This window comes from Ahaetulla prasina, chromosome 2, assembly GCF_028640845.1.
Source record: "Ahaetulla prasina isolate Xishuangbanna chromosome 2, ASM2864084v1, whole genome shotgun sequence".
NCBI lineage: Eukaryota > Metazoa > Chordata > Lepidosauria > Squamata > Colubridae > Ahaetulla > Ahaetulla prasina.
Genome location: NC_080540.1, coordinates 24,639,486 through 24,665,263, shown reverse-complemented (window position 1 = coordinate 24,665,263; position 25,778 = coordinate 24,639,486). Strand labels below are relative to the sequence as shown.

Here is a 25,778-nt window from a genome sequence, read left to right as displayed (position 1 = left end):
TTCCAAAGGGCAGGAGCCCCCACAGAGAAGGCTCTCCCTCTGGGGGTCGCCAGTCTACATTGTTTGACCGATGGCACCCTGAGGAGACCCTCTCTATGGGAGCACACGGGTCGATGGGAGGCTATTGATAGCAGCAGGTAGTCTCATAAATAAACTGGTCCTATGCCGTGGAGTGCTTTAAAGGTGATAACCAACACCTTGAATTGCACCCGGAAGACCACCGGAAGCCAGTGCAGCTTGCGCAGGACAGTGTTACATGGGAGCCTCGGGTTGTTCCCACTATTACCCGCGCGGCCGCATTCTGAACCAGCTGGAGCCTCCGGGTGCTCTTCAAGGGAAGCCCCATGTAGAGAGCATTACAGTAGTCCAGGATTTATTGCCCATCTGTCCCCCTCCCTTCCCCTCCATCCTTTGATGACAGGATTGTAGTAAGACAATTGCTTCATCGGAGAATGTGACTGATGACACACCTTGGGGAGACAGGGGAAACAGGATCAGAGCCGGGATGTAAATTAAGTGAGGTCATTTGTTCATTTGGTGATATGTGTTTGAACCTTGTGCTTTGATGTGGCCTATAGGCTAATCAAAAAAAAGCTTATTATTATTATCATTGGTTCATCATTTGCTATATCATTTGTTACTTATACATTAGTCTATCCTTCCATTTTGAAACGCATAAATATGAGTGCATCACTTTGTTGTGTGGGGGCCGTCTCTCAATATTAGTTCAGGGAGTCTGACCAGAACATGCTAAAAAACACTGCAGAAAGAATTCAATAATTGCTTTGGGTCCTACACTTTATTCTGAATTCTGAAAGAACCATGAAGAAGAGGTTGAGACCCTCCTAACTAACTCTGAAGTTACCCACCAAACTTAAATCAGTCCAAAACCCAGGACATGGTTTATATGTGACTCTCTTCAAGAGTTGCTTAAGGCAAATATTTGCTAACCTGTGTGCTGAGGAAAAAGAAGGTTATCTATAGTTTAAAAACACAAATAGCAATAAAATAATTCATTTTATTGTTTAGTGATTATCTTAGATTAATCTAACTGTTTTTATTTTCTTTGGTTATTAATGAATGTAAACTGTCAAATACAGGCTAACAAAGCATATAAACCAACAACAATTGCAATCATTAGTTAAATGTTATGATCCTAAGAAACAATTTCATTGTCAGTTCCATACTTTTATTGTTAGATGTTCCTTAGTGCTTAGATCTGGTCTAAGGATGAGAACGTAGCACTTGGGGAAGAAGATGCAGCCCAGCAGTCCAGCACTGGAAGCTGTTCTGTCTCCTTCCCCACTTCGGATTAACGAGCCAGTGGATTCATGGCTCTTAACAGTCCTGGCAGAGAAAACGCAGCTGTCTGCCAAAGTTCAAACAAATGACTCACGTAGCAAGACTTTCAGCTCTTTTTGAAATGGTTCAGCTAAACTTTTGCTTCCCGTGGAGTGATAGCAGTCCCAAAGCTCCTTATATATCCTGTGGGGTGGGGCTCCTGCCCCACCCTTCCCTTTGATGACGCCGCCTCTCTAATCTTCTGAAGTGTGGGTCCAAGCTTGATTATTATTATTATCAGCTGTGTCTGAAGGCGTAGCCTGGGGAAGAGAGGAATCGGGATGTCAGCCTCATTACGTCCTCCGACTGGTCTGGTCCTGGAGCCGGGCCAAAGGAATCGGTGCTCCTGAGGTAAGCCTTACCGGCCCTTCCCCCTCACTTTCAAGCATGCTGAAAGTTATCAGTCTGGCTTCATTGAAGGCCCCAGGCAGGTTTCTAGGCAGGAAAGCCACTATGAAGCAAATGACAGCTAGGAAATGACAGCCAATCTCTCAGAGCCCCAGGAGAGAGACAATGGCAAACCACTTCAGAAGAACCCTTTCACCTACAGTCTTTCTGATAACTTTCAAATGGAGCTGGCTGAGGCTGTGGGCCTTCCTGAGTCTGGCTTTAGTCTTGCAAAACCAGCCAGACTCCAATTTGCTAAACATGGGTAGATTTTTTTAAAATCTGGTTGTTCTATATAGAAGCGGCAGGAAAATTTGCGAGAGCAAGTTTCAAGCCCTCATGAAACCTTTTATCTTTCCAAGGTCAGGGAAATGAGGGCCCAGATTGTTGTGGGCAATACGCTGACTCTGTAAACTGCTTAGAGAAGGCTGTAAAGTGCTGTGAAGTGGTATATATGTCTAATCCTATAGGGCCTCTGGTGGCTCAGACTGCTAAAACAGTCTGTATTAACACAGCTGCTTGCAATTACTGCAGGTTCAAGTCCCACCAGGCCCAAGGTTGATTCAGCCTTCCATCCTTTATAAGGTAGGTAAAATGAGGACCCAGCTTGTTGGGGGCAATAAGTTGACTTTGTATATAATATACAAATGGATGAAGACTATTACTTAACATAGTATAAGCCGCCCTGAGTCTTCGGAGATAGGCAGGATATAAATGCAAATTTTAAAAAAATGCTATTGTTATCTTACTGTTCAAAAAAATCTTGGATTTTAATTTCATGAGTCTTAGACTCTTCATATTTTTATTTATTTCAGTTTTAAATGACAATTGTTAAACTGAGGTTAAGGAAGCATACAAGCCCAATAATAACTTCAACAACAATCTAAATGTTATGAGCCTAAGAAACAATTTCACAATCAGTTCCCTACTTTTATCATTAGATGTTCCTTTGTGTTGAGATCTGGTCTCAGGATGATAATGTAGCACTTGGGGAAGAAGATGCAGCACAGAAGTCCAGCACTGGAGGCCAAGATGGAGAAGACCTGCACAGCAACCATGTATTTCCCTTTGGTGCTCAGGTACGTAGGCAGGAAGGAGACCCAGACGCTGCAGAAGACCAACATGCTGAAGGTGATTAGCTTGGCTTCATTAAAGGCCCCAGGCAAGTTCCTGGCCAGAAAAGCTACTGTGAAACAAATGGCAGCTAGGAAACCCATGTAGCTGAGAACAACATAAAACATGGTAACAGAGCCTTCATTACATTGTAGGATGATCTCTCCAAGCTGGGAGTGCAGGTCAGATTCAGGAAATGGGGGAGAAACTCCCATCCATATGGAGCAGATGACAATTTGGACACCAGAACAAGAAAGGATGATGGAGTTGGCCAAGCTCTTCCCCAACCATCTTCTCATCCTGTTTCCTGGTTTTGAGGCCAGGAAGGCCAGCACTACTGTGATCGTTTTGGCCAACACGGAAGACACGGCTACTGAGAAGACAATGCTGAACATGGTTTGTCGGAGAAGACAGGTGACTCTCCTTGGTCGTCCAATGAAGAGAAAGGAGGACAAGAAGCAAAACAGAAGGGAAATCAGGAGGATAAAGGAGAGGTCCCGGTTATTGGCTTTCACAATGGGAGTTTCTAAGTATTTAACAAATATGATTAACATGAAGCCTGTGGTTAAGAATAGGAGTAGGGCAAAAGAGACCAGAATAATTCCCAGATGCTCTTCATGGGACAGGAAGGTTATTCTTTTGGGGATACATTGGATTCGGTCCTCATTTGGATATTGATCCTCTGAGCACTTGGTGCATTTTTCAGTATCTGAAGAAACAGACAGCAAGGTTCCTTTTGTAACTCTCTGTTTATATTTCAAGAAACACTTTCTTTGATTTACAGCTGATAGTGAGATACAGGAAGGTTAAGGCAAATGGTAAATAGGAGCCTGTATAAAACATTTTTGTAGCAGACCATTGTGAAGTAAACTTCGGGCAGCTTATAGCTCAGCAAAAATACACCAATATATACTTCGATATACTTTTAATACCCCAATATATAACATAACATAACATAATAACAGAGTTGGAAGGGACCTTGGGGGTCTTCTAGTCCAACCCCCTGCCCAGGCAGGAAACCCTACACCATTTCAGACAAATGGCTATCCAACATTTTCTTAAAAATTTCCAGTGTTGGAGCATTGACAACTTCTGCAGGCAAGTTATTCCACTTATTGATTGTTCTAACTGTCAGGAAATTTCTCCTTAGTTCTAAGTTGCTTCTCTCCTTGGTTAGTTTCCACCCATTCCACCCATATTTATTTTATTTATTTATTTATTTATCATACTTTTATACCCTATCTCCCTAGGGACTCAGGGCGGTGTACAGCCATATAAAAGCACAAAAATATACAAAGTAAAACATTCATCTAAAAAACTTATTATATAGGCCAAAATTTAAAATAGACATATAAATAATTAAAACCCAATTTAAAACCAAATCTAAAATTAAACATTTAAAATTTTAAAAATCTAGTCCAGTCCTGCGCAAATGAATAGGTGTGTCTTGAGCTCGCGGCGGAAGGTCCGAAGGTCAGGAAGTTGACGAAGTCCTGGGGGAAGCTCGTTCCAGAGGGTGGGAGCCCCCACAGAAAAGGCCCTTCCCCTGGGCATCGCCAGTCGGCACTGCCTGGCCGACGGCACCCTGAGGAGTCCCTCCCTGTGAGAGCGCACGGGCCGGTGGGAGGCATTCAGTGGCAGTAGACGGTCCCGTAAGTAACCCGGACCTATGCCATGGAGCGCTTTGAAGATCATTACCAAAACCTTGAAGCGCACCCGGAAAACCACAGGTAGCCAGTGCAGTCTGCGCAGGAGGGGTGTTACATGGGAGCCACAAGGGGCTCCCTCTATCACCCGCGCAGCCGCATTCTGAACTACCTGGAGTCTCCGGGTGCTTCTCAAGGGGAGCCCCATGTAGAGAGCATTGCAGTAGTCCAGGCGAGATGTCACGAGAGCATGAGTGACCGTGCATAAGGCATCCCGGTCCAGAAAGGGACGCAACTGGCGCACCAGGCGTATCTGGTGAAAGGCTCTCCTGGAGACGGCCGTCAAGTGGTCTTCAAAAGACAGCCGCCCATCCAGGAGAACACCCAAGTTGCGTACCCTCTCCATTGGGGCCAATGACTCGCCCCCAACAGTCAGCCGAGGCTGCAGCTGACTGTACCAGGATGCCGCATCCACAGCCACTCCGTCTTGGAGGGATTGAGCCTGAGCCTGTTTCTCCCCATCCAGACCCGTACGGCTTCCAGACACCGGGACAACACCTTGATAGCTTCGTTGGGGTGGTCCGGTGTGGAAAAGTACAGCTGAGTGTCGTCAGCGTACAGCTGGTACCTCACACCGAAGCCACTGATGATCTCACCCAGCGGCTTCATATAGATGTTGAACAAGAGGGGCGAGAGAATCGACCCCTGAGGCACCCCACAAGTGAGGCGTCTCGGGGCCGACCTCTGCCCCCCCGTCAACACCGTCTGCGACCGATCGGAGAGATAGGAGGAGAACCACCGATAAAGGGTGCCTCCCACTCCCAATCCCTCCAACCGGTGCAGCAGGATACCATGGTCGATGGTATCAAAAGCCGCTGAGAGGTCTAATAGGACCAAGGCAGAGGAATAACTCCTTCAACTGCAAAAAATAAAACCCAAGATAGAAATAAATAGTGCCACAACTAGCCTTCAGTGATACAATCCACCACATTCTTATCCTGTACTAACCTCACTTTCTTGAAAATGCCTGAGAAAATTATTTCAGAATTTTAGAAGAATGGGACTTATTGGAAAAAGCAGTCTTTGGAGGTTCCTCAAGGTGGAAATAAGGAGTGGATCTGGTGTATGTCTATTATATCTGCTGTGGTGGAACCACAGTACCCTTCTCCTATGTGAAGTAAGACTCTGAATTTAACTGCATTTGGAAAGAAACTCTACAGCTCACAAAACTCATTTTGTGTCTCATTCAAGACAATGACGAATCCGCATATAGACAAGAGGTCGAACGACTAGCCTTATGGTGCAACCAAAACAATCTGGAACTGAACACACTCAAAACCGTAGAAATGGTGGTAGACTTTAGGAGAAACCCTTCCATACTTCCACCTCTCACAATACTAGACAACACAGTATCAACAGTAGAAACCTTCAAATTTCTAGGTTCTATCATATCGCAAGATCTAAAATGGACAGCTAACATCAAAAACATCATTAAAAAAGGACAACAAAGAATGTTCTTTCTGCGCCAACTCAGTAAGCTCAAACTGCCCAAGGAGCTGCTGATTCAGTTCTACAGAGGAATTATTGAGTCTGTCATTTGCACCTCTATAACTGTCTGGTTCGGTTCTGCAACCCAACAAGAAAAACACAGACTTCAGAGGATAATTAGAACTGCAGAAAAAATAATTGCTACCAACCTGCCTTCCATTGAGGACCTGTATACTGCACGAATCAAGAAGAGGGCCGTGAAAATATTACCCCTCGCATCCTGACATAAACTGTTTCAACTCCTACCTCAAACGACGCTATAGAGCACTGCACACCAGAACAACTAGACACAAGAACAGTTTTTTCCCGAAGGCCATCACTCTGCTAAACAAATAATTCCATCAACACTGTCAGACTATTTACTGAATCTGCACTACTATTAATCTTCTCATAGTTCCCATCACCAATCTCTTTCCATTTATGACTGTATGACTATAACTTGTTGCTGGCAATCCTTATGATTTATATTGATATATTGACCATCAATTGTGTTGTAAATGTTGTACCTTGATGAACGTATCTTTTCTTTTATGTACACTGAGAGCGTATGCACCAAGACAAATTCCTTGTGTGTCCAATCACACTTGGCCAATAAAAAAAGTTCTATTCTATTCTATTCTAAACAGGGATATAGGAATGTAGGGGAACCCAACAATGTGAATGCTGTGGCATTCTGGAGCATTTGTAAATTCCAGGTGGACTTCAAGGGCAGCCCCACATGGAGCACATTGCAATAATTCAAACAGGAAGTGAACAAGGCATAAGCAAGGCCAGTCCAGGAAAGGACACAATTGGTTCACAAGAAGAATATATGCAAATGCCCGTTTAAGGATGGCATCCACCTCCACATCAAGCTGTAGCCCTGAGTCTAGAAGGATTCCAAAATTGTGCACCATGCACAGGGGTGGGCTGCTGGGGGTTCGCAGGGGTTTAGGATAACCTCTAGCTAAGATTCTGTGCAGTTCAGAGGACCCCCAAATCCCACCCCTGGCTGGCCCTCCCCCCCCCCAGCCCTGCCCCTCCCAGGAGTCCCCACACAGCCCGTTTTGGATGCAGGTAAGTGCAGAGCATGTGTGCAGAGGCTCGGGGAGGGCGAAAATGGGCCTACTGGAAGTTCGGGAAGGCAGGAAAAGGTCCTGTTTCCAGTCTCCAGAGAACCTCTGGAGGCTGGGGAGGCCGTTTTCACTCTCCCAGAGGCTCAAGAATAGCCTCCGGAGCCCAGGAAAGGCAAAAACACCCCCCCTGCCATGGTGCAGGAGGCTAAATAGGTCATGCCCACCATGGCCACACCCACCCAGCAACCGGACCGAGAACCCCTTGCTAAAAAATTTTTTTCATAAAAAGTTTTATTTTTACAATCATATCAAACAGCTCATCCAATGTACAGTTATATACAATTAGTTGGGCTTGCCCAGTCATCACCACCCCTTTTTAACACTCTTCCCTCTTCTACCTCCTTCTACTTTCCAGACCTTCCTCTCCTTCTCTTATCTACATCCTCTCCTCCCTCCACCCTACACCTTCTTTCTCCCTCTTCTACCCCTCTTCCTTCCTCTTCTCCTCTTTCCTACCTCCTACTCTCTCCTCTTTTCTCCCTCCCCACCATTCTAAAATGGTAACTGGGCAGACCTGACCCTACATTAATTATATTTATACATCTTCAATAATCCCTGTACATCACTCCATCCTCTACCCTCAACCCCCCAATTCCCCTCCCCCTTACCCCCCACCCCTAGCCCGACTTCCCAGAACAAAATGCAGGGTATCAAAACTAACAATCATAATCCAAAATAATTCCTAGATTATAATCTCTAGTCACTCCACACATAATCACACTCTCAATTCCCCTCTCCTCCAAAAATATATCTAATACAAAATATTTCCTAAATTTACTCATATGCTATTCAATATTTTTTTATCTGATACTTATTTTGAATATAATCAATCCACATTTTCCATTCTAAAATATATTTTTCTTGTGTATAGTCTTTCAAGTAAGCAGAAATTTTTGCCATTTCTGCCAGATTTGATACTTTGAGTGTCCATTCTTCAATTGTAGGTAATTCTTCTTTCTTCCAATATTGCTAAAATTTTTGAAGCCCACCCCTGACCATACCTCCACCTAGGGCCGCGATGGTGACCCTATGGCACGTATGGCACACGGAGCAATATCTGTGGGTATGCATTGCACATACATGCATTGGCCAGCTGATTTTCAGGCCTTCTGGTCCCACTGGAAGTTGGGAAATGGGCCACTTCCAGCCACCCGGGGGAGCCTCCAGGGGGTGGGGAAGGTTGTTTTTGTCCTCCCCAGGCTCCAAGAAAGCCTCTGGAGCCTGGGGAGGGTGAAAAACGGGCCTACCCAGCCTACCATACCATCGCGTACCAAAAGTGGGGGATTCCTGCGTGCATGCGCGGAGAGGTGAGGTGCAATGAATTATGGGTGTGGGCATGCGCACATGCAACTCCCCCGTGGACCCCCCGCTTTTGCCATGCGATGGCAAAAAGATTAGCCATCCCTGATCTAGGGAATAATATCACCTGATCCAGAATTAGAGATGGCTTTCATTATTTATTTATTTTATTTATTTTATTTTATTTGCATTTATATCCCGCCCTTCTCCAAAGACTCAGGGCAGCTTACACTATGTTAGCAATAGTCTTCATCCTATTTGTATATTTATATACAAAGTCAACTTATTGCCCCCAACAATCTGGGTCCTCATTTTACCTACCTTATAAAGGATGGAAGGCTGAGTCAACCTTGGGCCTGGTGGGACTCGAGCCTGCAGTAATTGCAAGCAGCTGTGTTGCAATTGCAAGCAGCTTTGTTGAGTTTCCATCTATTGCTTCTTGTTTTGCCTTCTGGTGCTTTGGAAAATACTTTTCCCCCCCCTTCTTTCTAGCAGCCCCTTAAAAGACTGTTGCCTACCACACTCTTGGGCAAAGCATGTGAGCCATTTCCTCCTTTCAGTGGTCCATGAAAGTGCATCTATAGCAGAGGTCTCTAACCTTGGCCACTTTAAGACTTTAAGACAGCAAAACTGGCTGAGGAATTCTGGGAGTTGAAGTCCATAAGTCTTAATGTGGCCAAGTTTGGAGACCCCTGATCTATAGTATGTAGATAATAAATTTGAAAAAAGGTGAACAACATTTTTGCAGAACTATAGATACGTTGAGGCTGGGTGTGACAAGGAATGGCTGGGAGGGGAGGGGCAAGGCAAGGTACCCCTTGACGTGAGTGACATTGAGTTGGCCATGCCTACCCAGTCATATGACCATCAAGCCACACCCACTGTCACATGACCATCAAAATAAGCCACGCCCACAGAACCGGTAGAAAAAAAAAATTAAAACCCACCCCTGCTTCTCATCCAAGAAGGTTCTTCAGGTTAGGGCTTCTTGGATGAGAAGCAAAATGTCTTCAAAGAAAAACCAGAAAGTACAGTTGCCTCTTGAAAAAGCACCTTTGGGATAAAGCTTGACTAGTCTGCCACACTCTCCTGTCTTGATCCAACTCCAACTTTGAGTTCTTTTAGGTATTCTTCCCTTTAGATAAACAATTGTGCCATTTGAAAATAAACATGAAAAAAAAAATTGAACTTCAATGCATCTTATATCATTGACTTTCATTCAAGTGCTCTGGATACAATTCCTTCCATTTTCTTCAGCGTGACCCACCTTCCTGAGTGGAGATGGTCCCCTCTGGACAAGGAATGCAATCATAGCAACAGAGTGGTTCTCCTTCTCGATCCCGCTTGACAAATCCAGGATGGCAACTTATCACACATTTGGACTGAGGCAGAGACTGAGCAAAAGAAAAGAAAAGAAAAGAAATTCCAAAGGAAATGTGTCAGGAATAACCAACCATAGAATATGGATGTAGGCATGAACATTAGCCAAGTAGGCTCCAAGCCTACTAAATACAAAATCACTGACTCATTCCAAACAAATATAGGAGATAGAAGTGTTAGCAGATTACTCATTTCATAGAATGTAGAACACAGAATAATAGGGATCTTCTACTCCAATACCCTGCCAGTGGCAGGAGTTTCTGTACAATTCTGGACTTTCTTTGGGTTTGGATTGGATCATACAAAGAATAACAGAAAAAACAAAACAAAATAATAGAGTTGAAAGGGATCCGGGAGGTCCTCCAGTCCACCTCCATACCCAACTTGGAGACCCGATATCATTTCAGACAAGTGGCTGTCCAATCCTCATGATTTATATTGATATATTGACCATCATTTGTGTTGTAAATGTTGTACCTTGATGAAGGTATCTTTTCTTTTATATACAATGAGAGCATATGCACCAAGACAAATTCCTTGTGTGTCCAGTCACACTTGGCCAATAAAAAATTCTATTCTATTCTATTCTATTCTATTCTATTCTATTCTATTCTATTCTATTCTATTCTATTCTACTGTACTCTACTCCATTCCATTCCATTTATTCCATTCCACATTTTTCTATTCTATTCTATTCTATTCTATTCTATTCTATTCTATTCTATTCTATTCCATTGTAATTATTCCATCCCACATTTTCTTTTCTATTCTATTCTATTCTATTCTATTCTATTCTATTCTATTCTATTCTATTCTATTCTATTCTATTCTATTCTTAAAAGCCCTCCTGCGATGGAGCATCCACAATTTCTGGAAGGAAGCCATTCCACTAACTAATTGTTCTCACTGTCAGAAAATTTCTCCTTAGTTCTAGGTTGCTTCTCTCCCTGATTATTTTCTATCTGTTGCTTGTTGTCCTGCTTTCAGGTGCTTTCGAGAATATGATCCCTCCCCCTTCTTTGTGTCAGCCCCTTAAATATTGGGATATTGGAACCCAGCTATAGTTTCACCCCAGTTCTTCTTTTCTCTAGAAATGCCCAATTCCTGCAATGTTAGATGCCAAATTTTGGTTTTGGCATCTAACATTGCAGTAAGGGACTTTTCTATTCAATAAAATCTGGAGAGATTTTATTGAGAAAATTTTTTTTGCATTGTGAGAACCAGTGGGTTCTGGATCATGGCTGTATTAGCATCTTGTCACATCCCGCCTGGACTACTGCAACGCTCTCTACATGGGGCTCCCCTTGAAGAGTACCCGGAGGCTTCAACTGGTCCAGAATGCGGCTGCGCGGGTGATAGAGGGAGCACCTCGTGGCTCCCATGTGACACCTCTTCTGCGTAGTCTGCACTGGCTCCCGGTGGTCTTCCGGGTCCAATTCAAGGTACTTGTTATCACCTTTAAAGCACTCCATGGCTTAGGACCGGGGTACTTACGGGACCGCCTACTGCCACCAGTAGCCTCTCACTGACCAGTGCGTTCTCACAGAGAGGGCCTCCTTCGGATACCGTCAGCCAAACAATGTCGGCTGGTGACCTCCAGGGGGAGGGCCTTCTCTGTGGGGGCTCCCGCCCTCTGGAACGAGCTGCCTCCGGGGCTTCGTCAACTCCCCGACCTCCGGACTTTCCGCCGCGAGCTGAAGACGTTGCTGTTTCGATGTGCAGGACTAACTTGAACATGGTTTTAAATTGGGGTTTTAAATTGGGGTTTTAATTGTATTTAAAAAATTTTAGGCCATTCATCGAATTAGTTTTTTATATTGTTTTTAATTTGTATTATATGTATTTTGGTTTTTATTGGCTGTGAACTGCCCTGAGTCCTTCGGGAAAAGGGTGGTATACAAATATAAATCATCATCATCATCATCATCATCTTTTACTCCATTCATCATATATCCATGATTTTAAAATATGATGATCAATTTGTAGAACATGAGTATGAGCCTTGGGTCTGAAAAATATATATTTTTGTCATTGCATGCACGGGAAAGAGCACTCCCACCAGCACCCATAATGCAATGCATGCACGATGTCTCCGTGTCCCATTTTGCACCTAGCAGGCTTCCCTGCAGCTTCCTGGGACCCATAATGGGCGGCAGGGGGGCGTGCTGCACTCTCCCATGCTCCCCCACCCACCCCTGCACACATGCACATACAGCTCCCATATGAGCCTCGTCCCCCGTGTATGCGTGGCAGAGACCCAAAAATCAACTGGCCGGCAGGAGGCACGAGCACATGCGCGGTGGAGCTGAGCTGGGGCAATGGCTCACGTGCCCATAGAGAGGGCTCTTGTGTGCCACCTGTGGCATGCCTGTCATAAGTTCACCATCACGGCACTAGCCTGTGGGTTCAGCATGTGACCAAAACCGTGGAAGGTTTGCTTGACTGTTTTTATGCTTTCTACATTTTCCATATCTTTATTTATTTTATTTTATTTATAATTAAACTTTTATACCGCCCTTCTCCCGAAGGACTCAGGGCGGTGTACAGCCATCTTAAAATACAACAAATAAATAGCAAATTTAAAATAATTTAAAAACAAATATTAACAAGGCCATCAACTAAAACGGTCAAAGACCGACTTAAAACCCCTTAAAATACAGTTAAAATACACATTAAAATATACTTAGGCTAGTCCCGCCCGATGAAATAGTAACGTCTTCAATTCCCGCTTGAAGGTCCAGAGGTCAGGAAGTTGGCATAAACCCAGAGGCAACTCGTTCCAAAGGGCCGGTGCTGTCACAGAGAAGGCTCTCCCTCTGGGGGCCGCCAACCGACATTGTTTGGTCGATGGCACCCTTAGAAGGCCCACTCTGTGGGAGCGCACAGGATGTTGGGAGGCTATAGGTGGCAGAAGGCGGTCTCGTAAATATCCCGGTCCTAAGCCATGGAGCGCTTTGAAGGTGGTCACTAACACCTTGAATTGCACCCGGAAGGCTACCGGCAACAAGTGCAGGCCATGCAGGATGGGTGTTATATGGGAGCAGTGTGATGCTCCCTCTATCACCCGCGCGGCTGCATTCTGGACTAGCTGGAGCCTCCTGGTGCTCTTCAAGGGGAGCCCCATGTAGAGAGCATTGCAATAGTCCAATAGCCCGATATCTTATCTACAGGATGCATATTATGTGATGAAATGAATGTATGAATGAAGTGAAAGTAAAGAAATGTATAAATAGTTGCCTTGCATTATCTTCTAGGTTCCTTCCCGTTACGAAGGGACCCGTCTTTGTTTAGGCGAATAAATAAGTTGACTTATCATCATACAACCCTGGGCTCTGTCTTTTATTTTACTGAGCCACACCTGTAGATCAGCGTAAAAACCCCCAGTCAATCAAAGAAAAATATGAAGTTTCTTCTCCCCACATTCATTTCTCAGTGAAGATCAGCCACCTTGTGTGAATTAGATTAAACCAGGGGTGAAATCCAGCAGGTTCTGACAGGTTCTGGAGAACCGGTAGCGGAAATTTTGAGTAGTTAGGAGAACGGGCAAATACCGTCTCTGGCTGGCCGCAGAGTGGGGTGGGAATGGAGATTTTGCAATATCCTTCCCCCAGTGGGGAGGGAATGGGGATTTTGCAGTATCCTTCCCCTGCCACACCCACCAAGCCACACCACGCCCACCAAGCCACACCCACAGAACCGGTAGTAAAAAAAAATTGGATTTCAACCCCGGATTAAACCCACTTGAAAGGATGCTGAGGCTTTGGAAAAAAGAGAAAACAGCAATATTTCATCCACCTTGTTGAGTGACTTTAGCCGTAACAGTGCATCTTCTTTAACCATAAGTCTCTCTCGTTCAAAACTCCCCAGTTGCTCTTGGAGGGGATTCTCGTGGGGGAATACCAGCAAACTCACAATGCCCAGATCTGCTGCTACATCTCCATTTTGGTCCAAGTACAGTTTCGACCATGAAAGATTGCAAAATTCATTCTTCTCCAGGAACGGATGAAACTAGAATGAAAACATCCAGGAATTTTGAACACCGAAACCTTGATTTCTTATCCCAGGTGGTCTTTCTACAATTGAAGTTTTTTAGTGTACAAATAGGCTTATTTGGGAGAACAAAAAACCTGTTGCTAAAATTCACCTCTGGGAACAGCTAATTGGAAGTATTCCGGGAGGCCGACCCACCTGCCAATCAGCTTTTTTCTTATTTTCCTCGCCAAAAACTAAGATGCGTCTTATACTCTGAGCCGGAATAGCTCAGGCTGTTAAGAACCCTGTTATTAGAACACAGTAGCCTGCAATTACTGCAGGTTCAAGCCCAGCCCAAGGTTGACTCAGCCTTCCATCCTTTATAAGGTAGGTAAAATGAGGACCCAGATTGTTGGGGGGGCAATAAGTTGACTTTGTAAAAAATATACAAATAGAATGAGACTATTGCCTTATACACTGTAAGCCGCCCTGAGTCTTCGGAGAAGGGCGGGATATAAATGTAAACAACAACAAAAAAATTATACTCTGGTCAATTATGGGGAACATTCTAAAGCCAGTGTCAAATAAATCAAACAACAATTTAAAAAGAGATTATTCATAAACTCCTTGAAAACAGCAGGTTGATTACACGAAACTAATCTTTTGTAAGGTAGACCAGACACACATTGTGAATACATGAACTAATTCCAGTTTATTGTAAGCCTATATTGCAAGTCTGAAAGTACAAATCTCACACCAATTCTTTTTTTCAACCTGAAAAATTAGGTAGGATCTTTTCTGAGTTTCTTTCTCTGCCCTTTATGTATCCGCGGGTCCCTTGCCCCCCCCTCACCAAAAAGCTCAATAAATTGTGTGCTGGCAGATGTCGCACATTGGCGGTTCTAACGCAGGGAGCCGCAGCAAAGGGGTGAAAGAGCCACACGCGGCTCCAGAGCCACAGGTTGTTGACCCCTGGTCTGGAACATATTTAAGGAATTCAGTGACAAGAAAGGATATCCTGACTGAATGAAAGGAAAGACATCCTAAGTGGAGGAGCAGTTTTAATGCCGAGCCAGTGAGCTAAATAAGTTGAGTCTCCCCTTCGCTGCTTGTCTTAATGCAAAGACTGAGCAGTCATTAGTCAGAGAATATTTAACTGAGATTCCTGCAGAAAACGGAGCTTTGGATAGGGTCTCATAGTGGCCTTCAAATTTGTAAAGGTAAAATTCTATGATGTTAATTATGAGCCATGCATACAGGAATATATTTAAAAGTTCAAACATTGGTTTAAAATTAGTAGTGTTTAATATCAAAGTGTATCAGGAGTCCAATCATTGGGAAATTATCCCCAGAGTAATTAGATTGGCCAAATTTGTTAACCTTCTGTAATAGAATAGAATAGAATAGAATAGAATAGAATAGAATAGAATAGAATAGAATAGAATAGAATAGAATAGAATAGAATAGAATAGAATTGAATTGAATAGAATTTTATTGCCCAAGTGTGATTGGACACACAAGGAATTTGTCTTGGTGCATATGCTCTCAGTGTACATAAAAGAAAAGATATGTTAAAAACAAGAAAAAAGTCAAGGAAACAATTGGCCCATTGCTGGGAGAAAGTGGCAAGAAGATGACAAGCAACAGGGAGAAAGCAGATGTCTTTACACAAAAGGAAAAAACAATCCAACCTATCAAAAACAGCATTACAAAAAACAGATTAGAAACACAAGTTAAAATAGGGAAGAAAATGGTAAGTGGACACCTGTCTACCCTAGACGAGTTCAAATCACCAGGACCGGATGGATTACACCCCAAGGTTCTGAAGGAACTGGCAGACGTGATCTCAGAACCACTGAACTATATCTTTCAAAGATCCTGGAGCACAGGGGAGCTGCCAGAGGACTGGAAAAGAGCTGATGTAGTTCCCATCTTCAAAAAAGGGAAAAAAACAGATCCAGGAAACTACAGACCTATCAGCCTGACCTCAATACCGGGGAAGATTCTGGAAAAGATAATCAAGCAACGAATCACCGAACACCTAGAAGCAAACAAAGTAATAACCAAAAGCCAACATGAGTTTGTCAAAAACAGATCATGCCAGACTAATCTTATCGCATTCTTTGACAAAATGACAAAATTAGTAGACCAGAGGAATGCTGTTGATATAATTTACTTGGACTTCAGTAAAGCATTTGATAAAGTAGACCATAACCTACTACTAGATAAAGTAGAAAAATGTGGGTTAGACAGCACCACCACCAGATGGATTCGTAACTGGCTGACCAACCGCACTCAACGTGTAGTCCTCAACGGAACTACATCCACATGGAGGAAGTATGCAGTGGAGTACCCCAAGGCTCTGTTTTAGGCCCAGTACTCTTCAACATCTTCATCAATGACTTGGACGAGGGATAGATGGGGAACTCATCAAATTTGCAGATGACACCAAGCTGGCAGGAATAGCCAACACTCCAGAAGATAGGCTCAAGTTACAGAAAGATCTTGACAGACTTGAACATTGGGCGCTATCTAACAAAATGAAATTCAACAGTGAAAAAGTAAGGTTCTACATTTAGGCCAAAAACAAAATGCACCAGTACCGTATATGTGGTACCTTGCTCAATAGTAGTACCTGTGAGAGGGATCTTGGAGTCCTAGTGGATAACCATTTAGATATGACCCAGCAGTGTGCAGCAGCAGTTAAAAAGCCAACACAGTTCTGGGCTGCATAAACAGAGGGATAGAATCAAGATCACGTGAAGTGTTAGTACCACTTTATAATGCCTTGGTAAGGCCACACTTGGAATATTGCATCCAGTTTTGGTCGCCACAATGTAAAAAAGATGTTGAGACTCTAGAAAGAGTGCAGAGAAGAGCAACAAAGATGATTAGGGGACTGGAGGATAAAACATATGAAGAACGGTTGCAGGAACTGGGTATGTCTAGTTTAACAAAAAGAAGGACTAGGAGAGACATGATAGCTGTGTTCCAATATCTCAGGGGCTGCCACAAAGAAGAGGGAGTCGGGCTGTTCTCCAAAGCACCTGAGGGTAGAACAAGAAGCAATGGGTGGAAACTGATCAAAGAAAGAAGCAACTTAGAACTAAGGAGAAATTTCCTGACAGTTAGAACAATTAATAAGTGGAACAACTTGCCTTCAGAAGTTGTGAATGCTCCAACAGTGGAAATTTTTAAGAAAATGTTGGATAACCATCTGACTGAGATGGTGTAGGGTTTCCTGCCTGGGCAGGGGGTTGGACTAGAAGGCCTCCAAGGTCCCTTCCAACTCTGATGTTATGTTATATTATGTATACATAAAAGAAAAGATAATATTAAAAAAAGCCACCTGGGACATGGTGGCTCAGGGGCTAGGACGTTGAGCTTGTCGATCGAAAGGTCAGCAGCTCGGTGGTTCGAATCCCTAGTGCTGCCGTGTAACAGGGTGAGCTCCCGTTACTTGTCCCAGCTTCTGCCAACCTAGCAGTTTCGAAAGCACGTAAAAATGCAAGTAGAAAAAATAAGGACCACCTTTGGTGGGAAGGTAACAGTGTTCCGTGCGCCTTTGGCGTTGAGTCATGCTGGCCACATGACCACGGAGACGTCTTAGGACAGCGCTGGCTCTTCAGCTTTGAAATGACGCTGGCTTCAGCGCTGGCTCTTCGGCTTTGAAACGGAGATGAGCACCGCCCCTTAGAGTCAGCAACAACTAGCACGTATATGCGAGGGGAACCTTTACCTTTACCTTTAATATAAATAGGTTGGGATGATTCCCCTTCTTCTCTTTTGGATCACTGTTTAAAATGAATGTACTTTTATGGATCCTTGTCTAAACGCCATACCTGCCATGGTTGGAGCCTTGGAGTCCCCAGAGTCTTTTGGGTCTCCTTCCTTCTCCTCCTGGATCTGGAGGAATATGAGGCCTTCAAGACATGTGCCAAAGTCATAGCAACAAAGTAAACGTAGTCACTATTTTTGAACCGTATCCTGTTCTTTGTCTCTTGGGTGTCCAGTGGTGTTTTCTGGGTGCATCTTCTCCGCCCTTTGACGGACAAGATGTGTTTTGAAAAAGAACAATGGAAATGCTGATTTTCAAACTGAGGTTCCACAAAAAAATAAATCTCAAAGGCACCATATACTGGGCTCTTTTTTCTCAGAAAAGCGAAGCTCCAAATACTATGGATGTATTTATGAATTCTGTGCTTTTTTATTGAATATATTCCCAAAGTTGTGGTGATCCAGACTTTCCCTTCAATGGGTCCTGGCAAACCATCAAGCGTTAAATGGAAAGGAAGAATTCTTTCCTCGAGAAAAACATATTCCATGAAGTGAACAAATACATTGACTTCTCTCCACTTGGAGAGGGCATCCTTGAGGGGTCCCGTATGTCCTGTCTTTGAGAACCGTTGTGATATAACAACACAAATTCCATTCCTGACAACCAAAGGAATAAAAGTCTTCATGAAATTCTCTCCATTCTCTGTGTCTGAAGCAAACAGGCCAATCAAGGTCCACCCAAAATGGAGGAGCAATTGGACGATTGCTGGGTACTGGATCCCTTCTTTGGGGAACATCTGGTGGAAAAAAGGGAATTGTCTTTTATCTCTCAGAGCCCCTGAAGCAATTTTATAACTGATCTGAAAAAGCAATAAAGAATGCTGTGTTATATTTGGGGTCAAATCAGATCCAAAATATGAGTTTTTAATAAATCCAACTTTGTTCTGACTAATGTATTAGATAGCTTGATGATTAGCCATTTGAGAGGTTGCCACAAAGAAGAGGGAGTTAAGCTATTCTCCAAAGCACCTGAAGGTTGGACAAGAAGCAATGGGTGGAAACTAATCAAGGAGAGAAGCAACCTAGAACTAAGGAGAAATTGCCTGACATTAATCAGTGGAACAACTTGCCTCCAGAAGTGGATGCTCCAACACTGGCCATTTTTAAGAAAAGATTGGACAATCATTTGTCTGAAATGATATAGGGTTCCCTGTAGAGCAGGGGGTTGTACTAGAAGACCTCCAAGGTCACTTCTAACATTGTTAGGTAAAGTAAAGGTTCCTCTCGCACATATGTGCTAGTCATTGCCGACTCCAGGGGGCGGTGCTCATCTCCGTTTCAAAGCCGAAGAGCCAGCGCTGTCCGAAGACGTCTCCATGGTCATGTGGCCGGCATGACTCAACGCCAAAGGCGCACAGAACGCTGTTACCTTCCCACCAAAGGTAGTCCCTATTTTTTCTACTTGCATTTTTACATGCTTTCGAAACTGCTAGGTTGGCAGAAGCTGGGACAAGTAACAGGAGCTCATCCCGTTACACGGCAGCACTAGGGATTCGAACCACTGAGCTGCTGACCTTTCGATTGACAAGCTCAACGTCCTAGCCCCTGAGCCACCACGTCCCTTCTCTAACATTGTTGTTCTATTCTAATTCTATTAAGTCTCAGAGGGAACTATCTCTAGGTAACAAAAAATGTTACTTTCTCTATTGATTTACCATCTAATACCATCTATGTCTTTAATGTCATTTTCCAAAGACTGTAACTTCTGAATTTCATTTATTCATAGTCAGAGAATTAATATAAGAGGAGAATCCAAACTCAATTGCAGAAAATACGACTTCAGCAACAGAGTGGTCAGTGATTGGAATGCACTACCTGACTCTGTGGTTTCTTCCCCAAATCCCCAAAACATCATCATCATCATCATCATCATCATCATCATCATCATCATCATCATCATAAAGTTGGAAGGGACCTTGGAGGTCTTCTAGTCCAACCCCCTGCCCGGCAGGAAACCCTACACCATTTCAGACAAATGGCTATCCAACATTTTCTTAAAAATTTCCAGTGTTGGAGCATTCACAACTTCTGCAGGCAAGTCATTCCACTGATTAATTGTTCTAACTGTCAGGAAATTTCTCCTTATTTCTAGGTTGCTTCTCTCCTTGATTAGTTTCCACCCATTGCTTCTTGTTCGACCCTCAGGTGCTTTGGAGAATAGTTTGACTCCCTCTTCTTTGTGGCAACCCCTGAGATATTGGAACACTGCTATCATGTCTCCCCTAGTCCTTCTTTTCATTAAAGTAGGCATACCGAGTTCCTGCCACCGTTCTTCGTATGTTTTAGCCTCCAGTCCCCTAATCATCTTCATTGCTCTTCTCTGCACTCTTTCTAGAGTCTCAACATCCTTTTTACATCGTGGTGACCAAAACTGAATGCAATATTCCAAGTGTGGCCTTACCAAGGCATTATAAAGTGGTATTAACACTTCACGTGATCTTTAACCTTAGACTGGCTACTGTTGACCTCACCCCATTCCTAAGAGGTCTGTAAGGGGTGTGCATAAGCACACTTACATGCCTACCATCCTTGTCCTAATGTTCCCTTTTATTTGTATTTATTTTATGTATCATCCATGCTTATACTTATTACCTAATACGTTCTTCACAAATAAAATTAAAAAAGCACCCTTCAGTCTCATACTTAAATGGTTTTCAACCACTCCATCTTCCAAAGTGTTAGCAATTTTCCCACTTTGGGAGTTAACAGGAGTTTTCTGCAAATTTGATAAGTTCTTCTTTCTCCTCATCTATACTCAAGAACAGTAACTGTGAGAGGGACTTTGGCATATTACTGGACGATCACTTAAATATGAGTCAGCGGTGTGCAGCGGCAGCAGCCAAAACAGCTAATACAATCCTTGGTTGTACAAACAGAGGCATGGAATCAAAATCACGTGACGTATTAGTGCAGCTTTATAAAGCCTTAGTAAGACCACACCTGGAATACTGCATCCAGTTTTGGTCACCACATTCCAAAAAATATGTTGAGACTTTGGAAAAAGTGCAAAGAAGAGCAACTAAGCTGATTAAAGGCCTGGAGACTAAAACATATAAAGAACAATTGCAGGATTCGGGTTTGGCTAGTCTTTGAGAGGCTGCCACAAAGGGGAGGGGGGGTCAATTTATTTACCAAAGCACCTGTAGACAGGACAAGAAACAATGGATGGAAACTAATCAAGGAGCCAAGCAATCTGGAATTGAGAAGAAACATCTTAACAGTGAAGACAATTAACCAGTGGAACTGCTTGCCTTTAGAAGTTGTGGGTGCTTCATTACTGGAGGATTTTAAGAAGAGACTGGCCAGTCACTTGTCTGAAATGGTTTAGGATCTCCTGCTTGAGCAGAAGGTTGGGCTAGAAGACCTCCAAGGTCCCTTCCAGTTCTATTCTGATTGGTTGGTTGGTTGGATTGATTGATTGATTGATTATTTATGAAGTTGTTGAAGAACACTGGGCCTAAAACAGAACTGGAAGTATATCACTGCATGCTTCCCTCCATGTATCTGTGCGTCCATTGAGCACTACACCCTGAGTGCAGGTGGTCAGCCAAAATCGGTTCAGTCTACTTGTTCTTCAGCAAAAAAAAAAACCTTTGTTCATCTACCCATTCTCAAGTCTACTCAAAAGGACCTTAACATTTATTTTAATTACAAGGTCTATTAGTTGAATGGGCCAATAACTGCTAGAGTATTTTTTTATTTTATTTTTTATGCAGAGAAAATGCCATTGCCGATGTCGTGTCCCCCTCCCCCTCCGACGACCGGGTCTAGAAAGTCCGTATCAAGCATGGCAACGAAGCCTCTGCAGCTTGTCAAATTCCTTTTAGGTTTCTCAGGGCAGGCAGGAATCCAAGTTGTGACTTCAGCGATAGCAGCAAACTAGATGAGACTTTGCTTAACTCAAGGTTGGAATCCCAAAAGCAGGTCCTTTATATAGGCTGTGGGGTGTGGCTCCATGACTCAGCATTTATCCAGGCCTGCCCCTCCCTTCCTTTTGCTGGCGTCACCTCTCAGCTCTCCAGAAGCAAGGATCCTCCCACTTTGAATTCTCTTCAGCTGGATCTGCTGTCAGTAATTCTAGCACATGGCTGGCTTCCTGCTCACATGCTGTAGGAGTGAGGTTTATCAGGTTTGTTTGTTCATTCCTGGAATCTTCTCCGAGCATGGGGCCAGGGCCGAGGGCTGGAGGCATGACAGGCCGTTCATCTTCATTATCAGACTCAGAGTCTGATAACAGGCCCGGGTGTAGATGGGAGGGGCCCGGCTGAGGAGAGGAGGGAGGACAAGGTACAACAGCCATCTTCCACCCAACTGGCTATAGCAGGTATTTTTTATATGTGTAAATAAGCTTGCCAATAGAGGGCCCCACCAGTTGTGATATTTTTTTAGAATACGTCATCTCCAGGCCTCTATTACTCTTCAAGCTTTCTACGGGGAGTTTGAATTTGATTATAAATATGTTAGGCTGAAAAATAGTTGATATGTCGCCTAATATGCCTTATATTTTTTAAAATAAAGTTCGTAAATAATGCTATTGGCCGCTATGTAAGTTTTATCAACAGTAGGTACCCTGTTTTCCCAAAAATAAGACATCCCCTGATAATAAGCCCAATCAGGCTTTTGAGCACACGTGCTAAAATAAGCCTCCCTCCAAAATAAGTCCGCCATGAAAATATTTAAACACATGCGCAGCCAGTCCCTGACATTTCTTCTGGTTAGGTTTAGGGAGAAAGAGCTGAAAATCAGGGAAGATGACAAGAGGAGCCCCATCTTGCTCCATGTACCCCAAAATAATAAGACCTCCCTAAAAATAAGGCCAAGCGCTTATTCTGGGGTTCAAAAAATATAAGACAGGGTCTTATTTTCGGTATGATTCTCTATAGGGACTCTTCATGAAACTGGGATTTGTTCAACATTGAAATTATCTTTATTATTATTATTATTTTGGTTGAGATCGTGTACAAAATGTAAGCTTCTCATTAGTGCTGCACCTTTTCTTTTTGTACAGAAGATCTTTTTATTGAATGATGTCGTGTCCCACTCCCACTCTGACGCATGAGTCAAGGAAGTCCATGGCAAACTTGGCAACGAAGCCTCTGCAGCTTGTCAAGTTCCTTCGAGGTTTATCAGGGCAGGCAGGAGTCCAAATTGTGACTTCAGTGATAGAGTCCAATATCAGCAAACTAGATAAGACTTTGCTTGACTCAAGGTTGGAATGCCAAAAGCAGGTCCTTTATATAGGCTGTGGGGTGTGGCTCCATGACTCAGCATTTATCCAGGCCTGCCCCACCCCTCCTTCTGCTGGCATCGCCTCTCAGATCTCCGGAAGTGACCGTCCTCCTACTCTGAGTTGTCTTCAGCTGGATCTGCTGTCACTAATTCCAGCACCTGGCTGGCTTCCTCTGACGGCTGAGTCCAAGGAACAAACGCTGTAGGAGTGAAGTTTATCGGGCTTGTCCGTTCACTCCTGGAATCCTCTCCAGGCATGGGGCCAGGGCCGGGGGCTGGAGGCATGACAGGCCATTCATCTTCATTATCAGATTCGGAGTCTGATAACAGGCCTGGTTGGAGACGGGAGGGGCCTGGCTGAGGAGAGGAGGGAGGACGAGTCACAACAAATACAGAGTCTCTCCTCACCTTCATGAGTGTGCATCAGATGCCCCAAAGCTATGTGGATGGTGTCATGAGAGAATGTGGCTGCTTTGATTCTTACTCACTCTCTATTGTACAATACAGTCTCCTTCAATGCCCATACTGAAAATCAGGTCTTGAACTCCATAGAGAAGATATGGTTGCATCTATTGCAAACTCACTCCCACCCCACTCACTTTACCAGATGGAAAAAAACAACACAAACCTGTGGGACTTTGTAGGGGGCTACTAATGTTGACATCTGGATGGAGATGTCCCTTGCAGCTGCATCAACAAGGGCCAAAAGGTTTTCCTTCCTTCCACAGCTGTAGTTGGGAAGGTTGGCTTCTCCAGTAGAGAGCACGTCCAGCAAGGCATCTGAAGTTCCAAGTGTGTCCAAGTAGTTGTCATGGATATTGTAGCCAATTGTGAGATTCTGCAGGAGCTGGCGATTATTGTTGACCACTTGAATATTGAAAATAAAGTGCAGTATTCCTAGCTTATGTGAAAGTGAGCTAATGTAAAAAAATGTTCATGTTAATATCAGCATCATCAACAAGCAATATTAGCAATAGCACTTAGATTTATATACCACTTCATAATGCTTACAGCCCACTCTAAGTAATTTGTAGAGTCAGCATGTTGCCCTGGACTATCCTTATTTTACCGAGCTTGGAAGGATGGAAGACTGAGTCAACCTTCAGCCCTATCAGGATCAAACTCCAGACTGTGGGCAGAATTTGGCTGCAATACTGCATTCTAATCACTGCACCACCAGGGCTCCAGTAACAGAACGGTTTTCTTTTTAAATTAATCCCCATTTTCTCCACTAGCCTACTAAGTCTTAAGCCAATATTGATCTAAAATGAGAAATAAATTATAGGCACCCATCCACATTTAATTTTAATGAGCATTGAGAAGATGGGATGGAGTTGGTCATCTACTGGGGGTTAAGAATCACAAATCCACCAAAATATGTAGCAGTACTAATTTTTATCTGTCTCTTAACCAGGATGTAACATAACTTATCATAAGTAATGTAACATCAACTTATCATTAAACCATCAAAGTTGATGTAACATCAACTTATCATTAAACCATCAAAAATCATTAAACCATCAAAAAAGAAAGATAATTTCTTCTTTGGGACACTTATGAGATGTCTTCATAAGTGTCCCAAAGAAGATTTTTTTTTTAAAAAAAAGTCATCTATTGCTATGAATATCACGAAGTAAGTGGTTATAAAAATATAGAAATGATCTGGTCAGGTGAAATTGCAACAATCACTACTTTAAACAAAAGCATTCGAGTCATGAATTCAGGATTGGACATGTAGAATAAAATAATGTGGACTTCTTTCAGATTATTTTTTTTTCTCCCCATTTGTGGATTTGAGTCTCTTCCACAAAATCAGACAAAAGAGAGAAGCCATGGGAATCAAAACTACTCAAGAAAGGTCCTGCAATATAGAATAGAACAGAACAGAACAGAACAGAACAGAACAGAACAGAACAGAACAGAATAGAATAGAATAGAATAGAATAGAATAGAATAGAATAGAATAGAATAGAATAGAATAGAATTTTTTATTGGCCAAGTGTGATTGGACACACAAGGAATTTGTCTTGGTGCATATGCTCTCAGTGTACGTAAAAGAAAAGATACGTTCATCAAGGTACAACATTTACAACACAATTGATGGTCAATATATCAATATAAATCATAAGGATTGCCAGCAACAAAGTTACAGTCATACAGTCATAAGTGGAAAGAGATTGGTGATATAGGAATAAGTGAAGAAAAAAAAAGCAGAAAATAAGAAGTGTTAGACCTGCGAATGAAGGGACTGAAACTTCATTACGCTGAATGACTTACAAGCGAGCATGACTATAAGGAACCATGTTGAAGCTCAAGATTTCGTGTACTCTTGTTGATGCGCTATTGACTATACTAATGTGATGGTCTCCTGGCCTGTAATAGCTCCATGGTTTTTTCCCACTCTGGCGCTTGACATTCACCAGGCAGTTCATCCTAAACTTCCCAGAGACTGGCTGGGACACCAACATCATCAGCATCAGAATCAGGAAGTCCATAATTCATGGGACTGAAAAAAATCCCCTTCCCATTTCTAAAGAAGAATAGGAAGCCTTCAAAGCACTCTCACAAGAATATCCAGTGGTTTTCCTGATTCAGACACAGACAAACCGAATTTCATCTGGAAAGGAGAGAACACAGGCTCTGCCTGTTCCAAAATTGTGCTCCATAAAGTGTGATCTGATGCATTTATCCTTTTTCCCTGGTGCAAAGTCACTTCCGTGTTGTTTCGGTCTGATGTTAGTTACATCAAAGGCAAGTGAGAGTCAATTGGTCCTCTGGGACTTCTGAACTTCTAACACAGCTCCATGTGAGGAGGGATAATGAAAAGTCACAAATACACCACCTGGCAGCACTGTTCTGTAGTGGTTGTCATCCTTCCTGTCAGGACTTGTCCAAAAGTAATACTGGAGGA

The 25,778-nt window shown here is 43.2% G+C and overlaps 1 protein-coding gene across 1 annotated transcript; it reads right to left on the bottom strand.

Moving 5' to 3' along the window:
- Window positions 1–2,645: 2,645 nt before the first annotated feature.
- Window positions 2,646–25,362, bottom strand: LOC131190422 (vomeronasal type-2 receptor 26-like). The gene is made up of 4 exons (XM_058167743.1): window positions 25,145–25,362; window positions 23,496–23,784; window positions 17,644–17,707; window positions 2,646–3,550 (listed from the first exon to the last, which is right to left on the bottom strand). The coding sequence occupies exons 1-4, from the start codon at window positions 25,360–25,362 to the stop codon at window positions 2,646–2,648; spliced, it is 1,476 nt and encodes a 491-aa protein (XP_058023726.1).
- Window positions 25,363–25,778: the final 416 nt, after the last annotated feature.

Bases quoted from the DNA above. Each gene is read 5' to 3' on its own strand.
- LOC131190422 (XM_058167743.1), bottom strand. From the start codon at position 25,362: ATGGACTTCCTGATTCTGATGCTGATGATGTTGGTGTCCCAGCCAGTC. The intron at 23,785-25,144 runs GTAAGTCATTCA...TTTTTACATTAG, and splicing joins CCTTATAGTCATGCTCGCTT to CTCACTTTCACATAAGCTAG. The intron at 17,708-23,495 runs GTTTGTGTTGTT...ATATTCCTCCAG, and splicing joins CCCCCTACAAAGTCCCACAG to ATCCAGGAGGAGAAGGAAGG.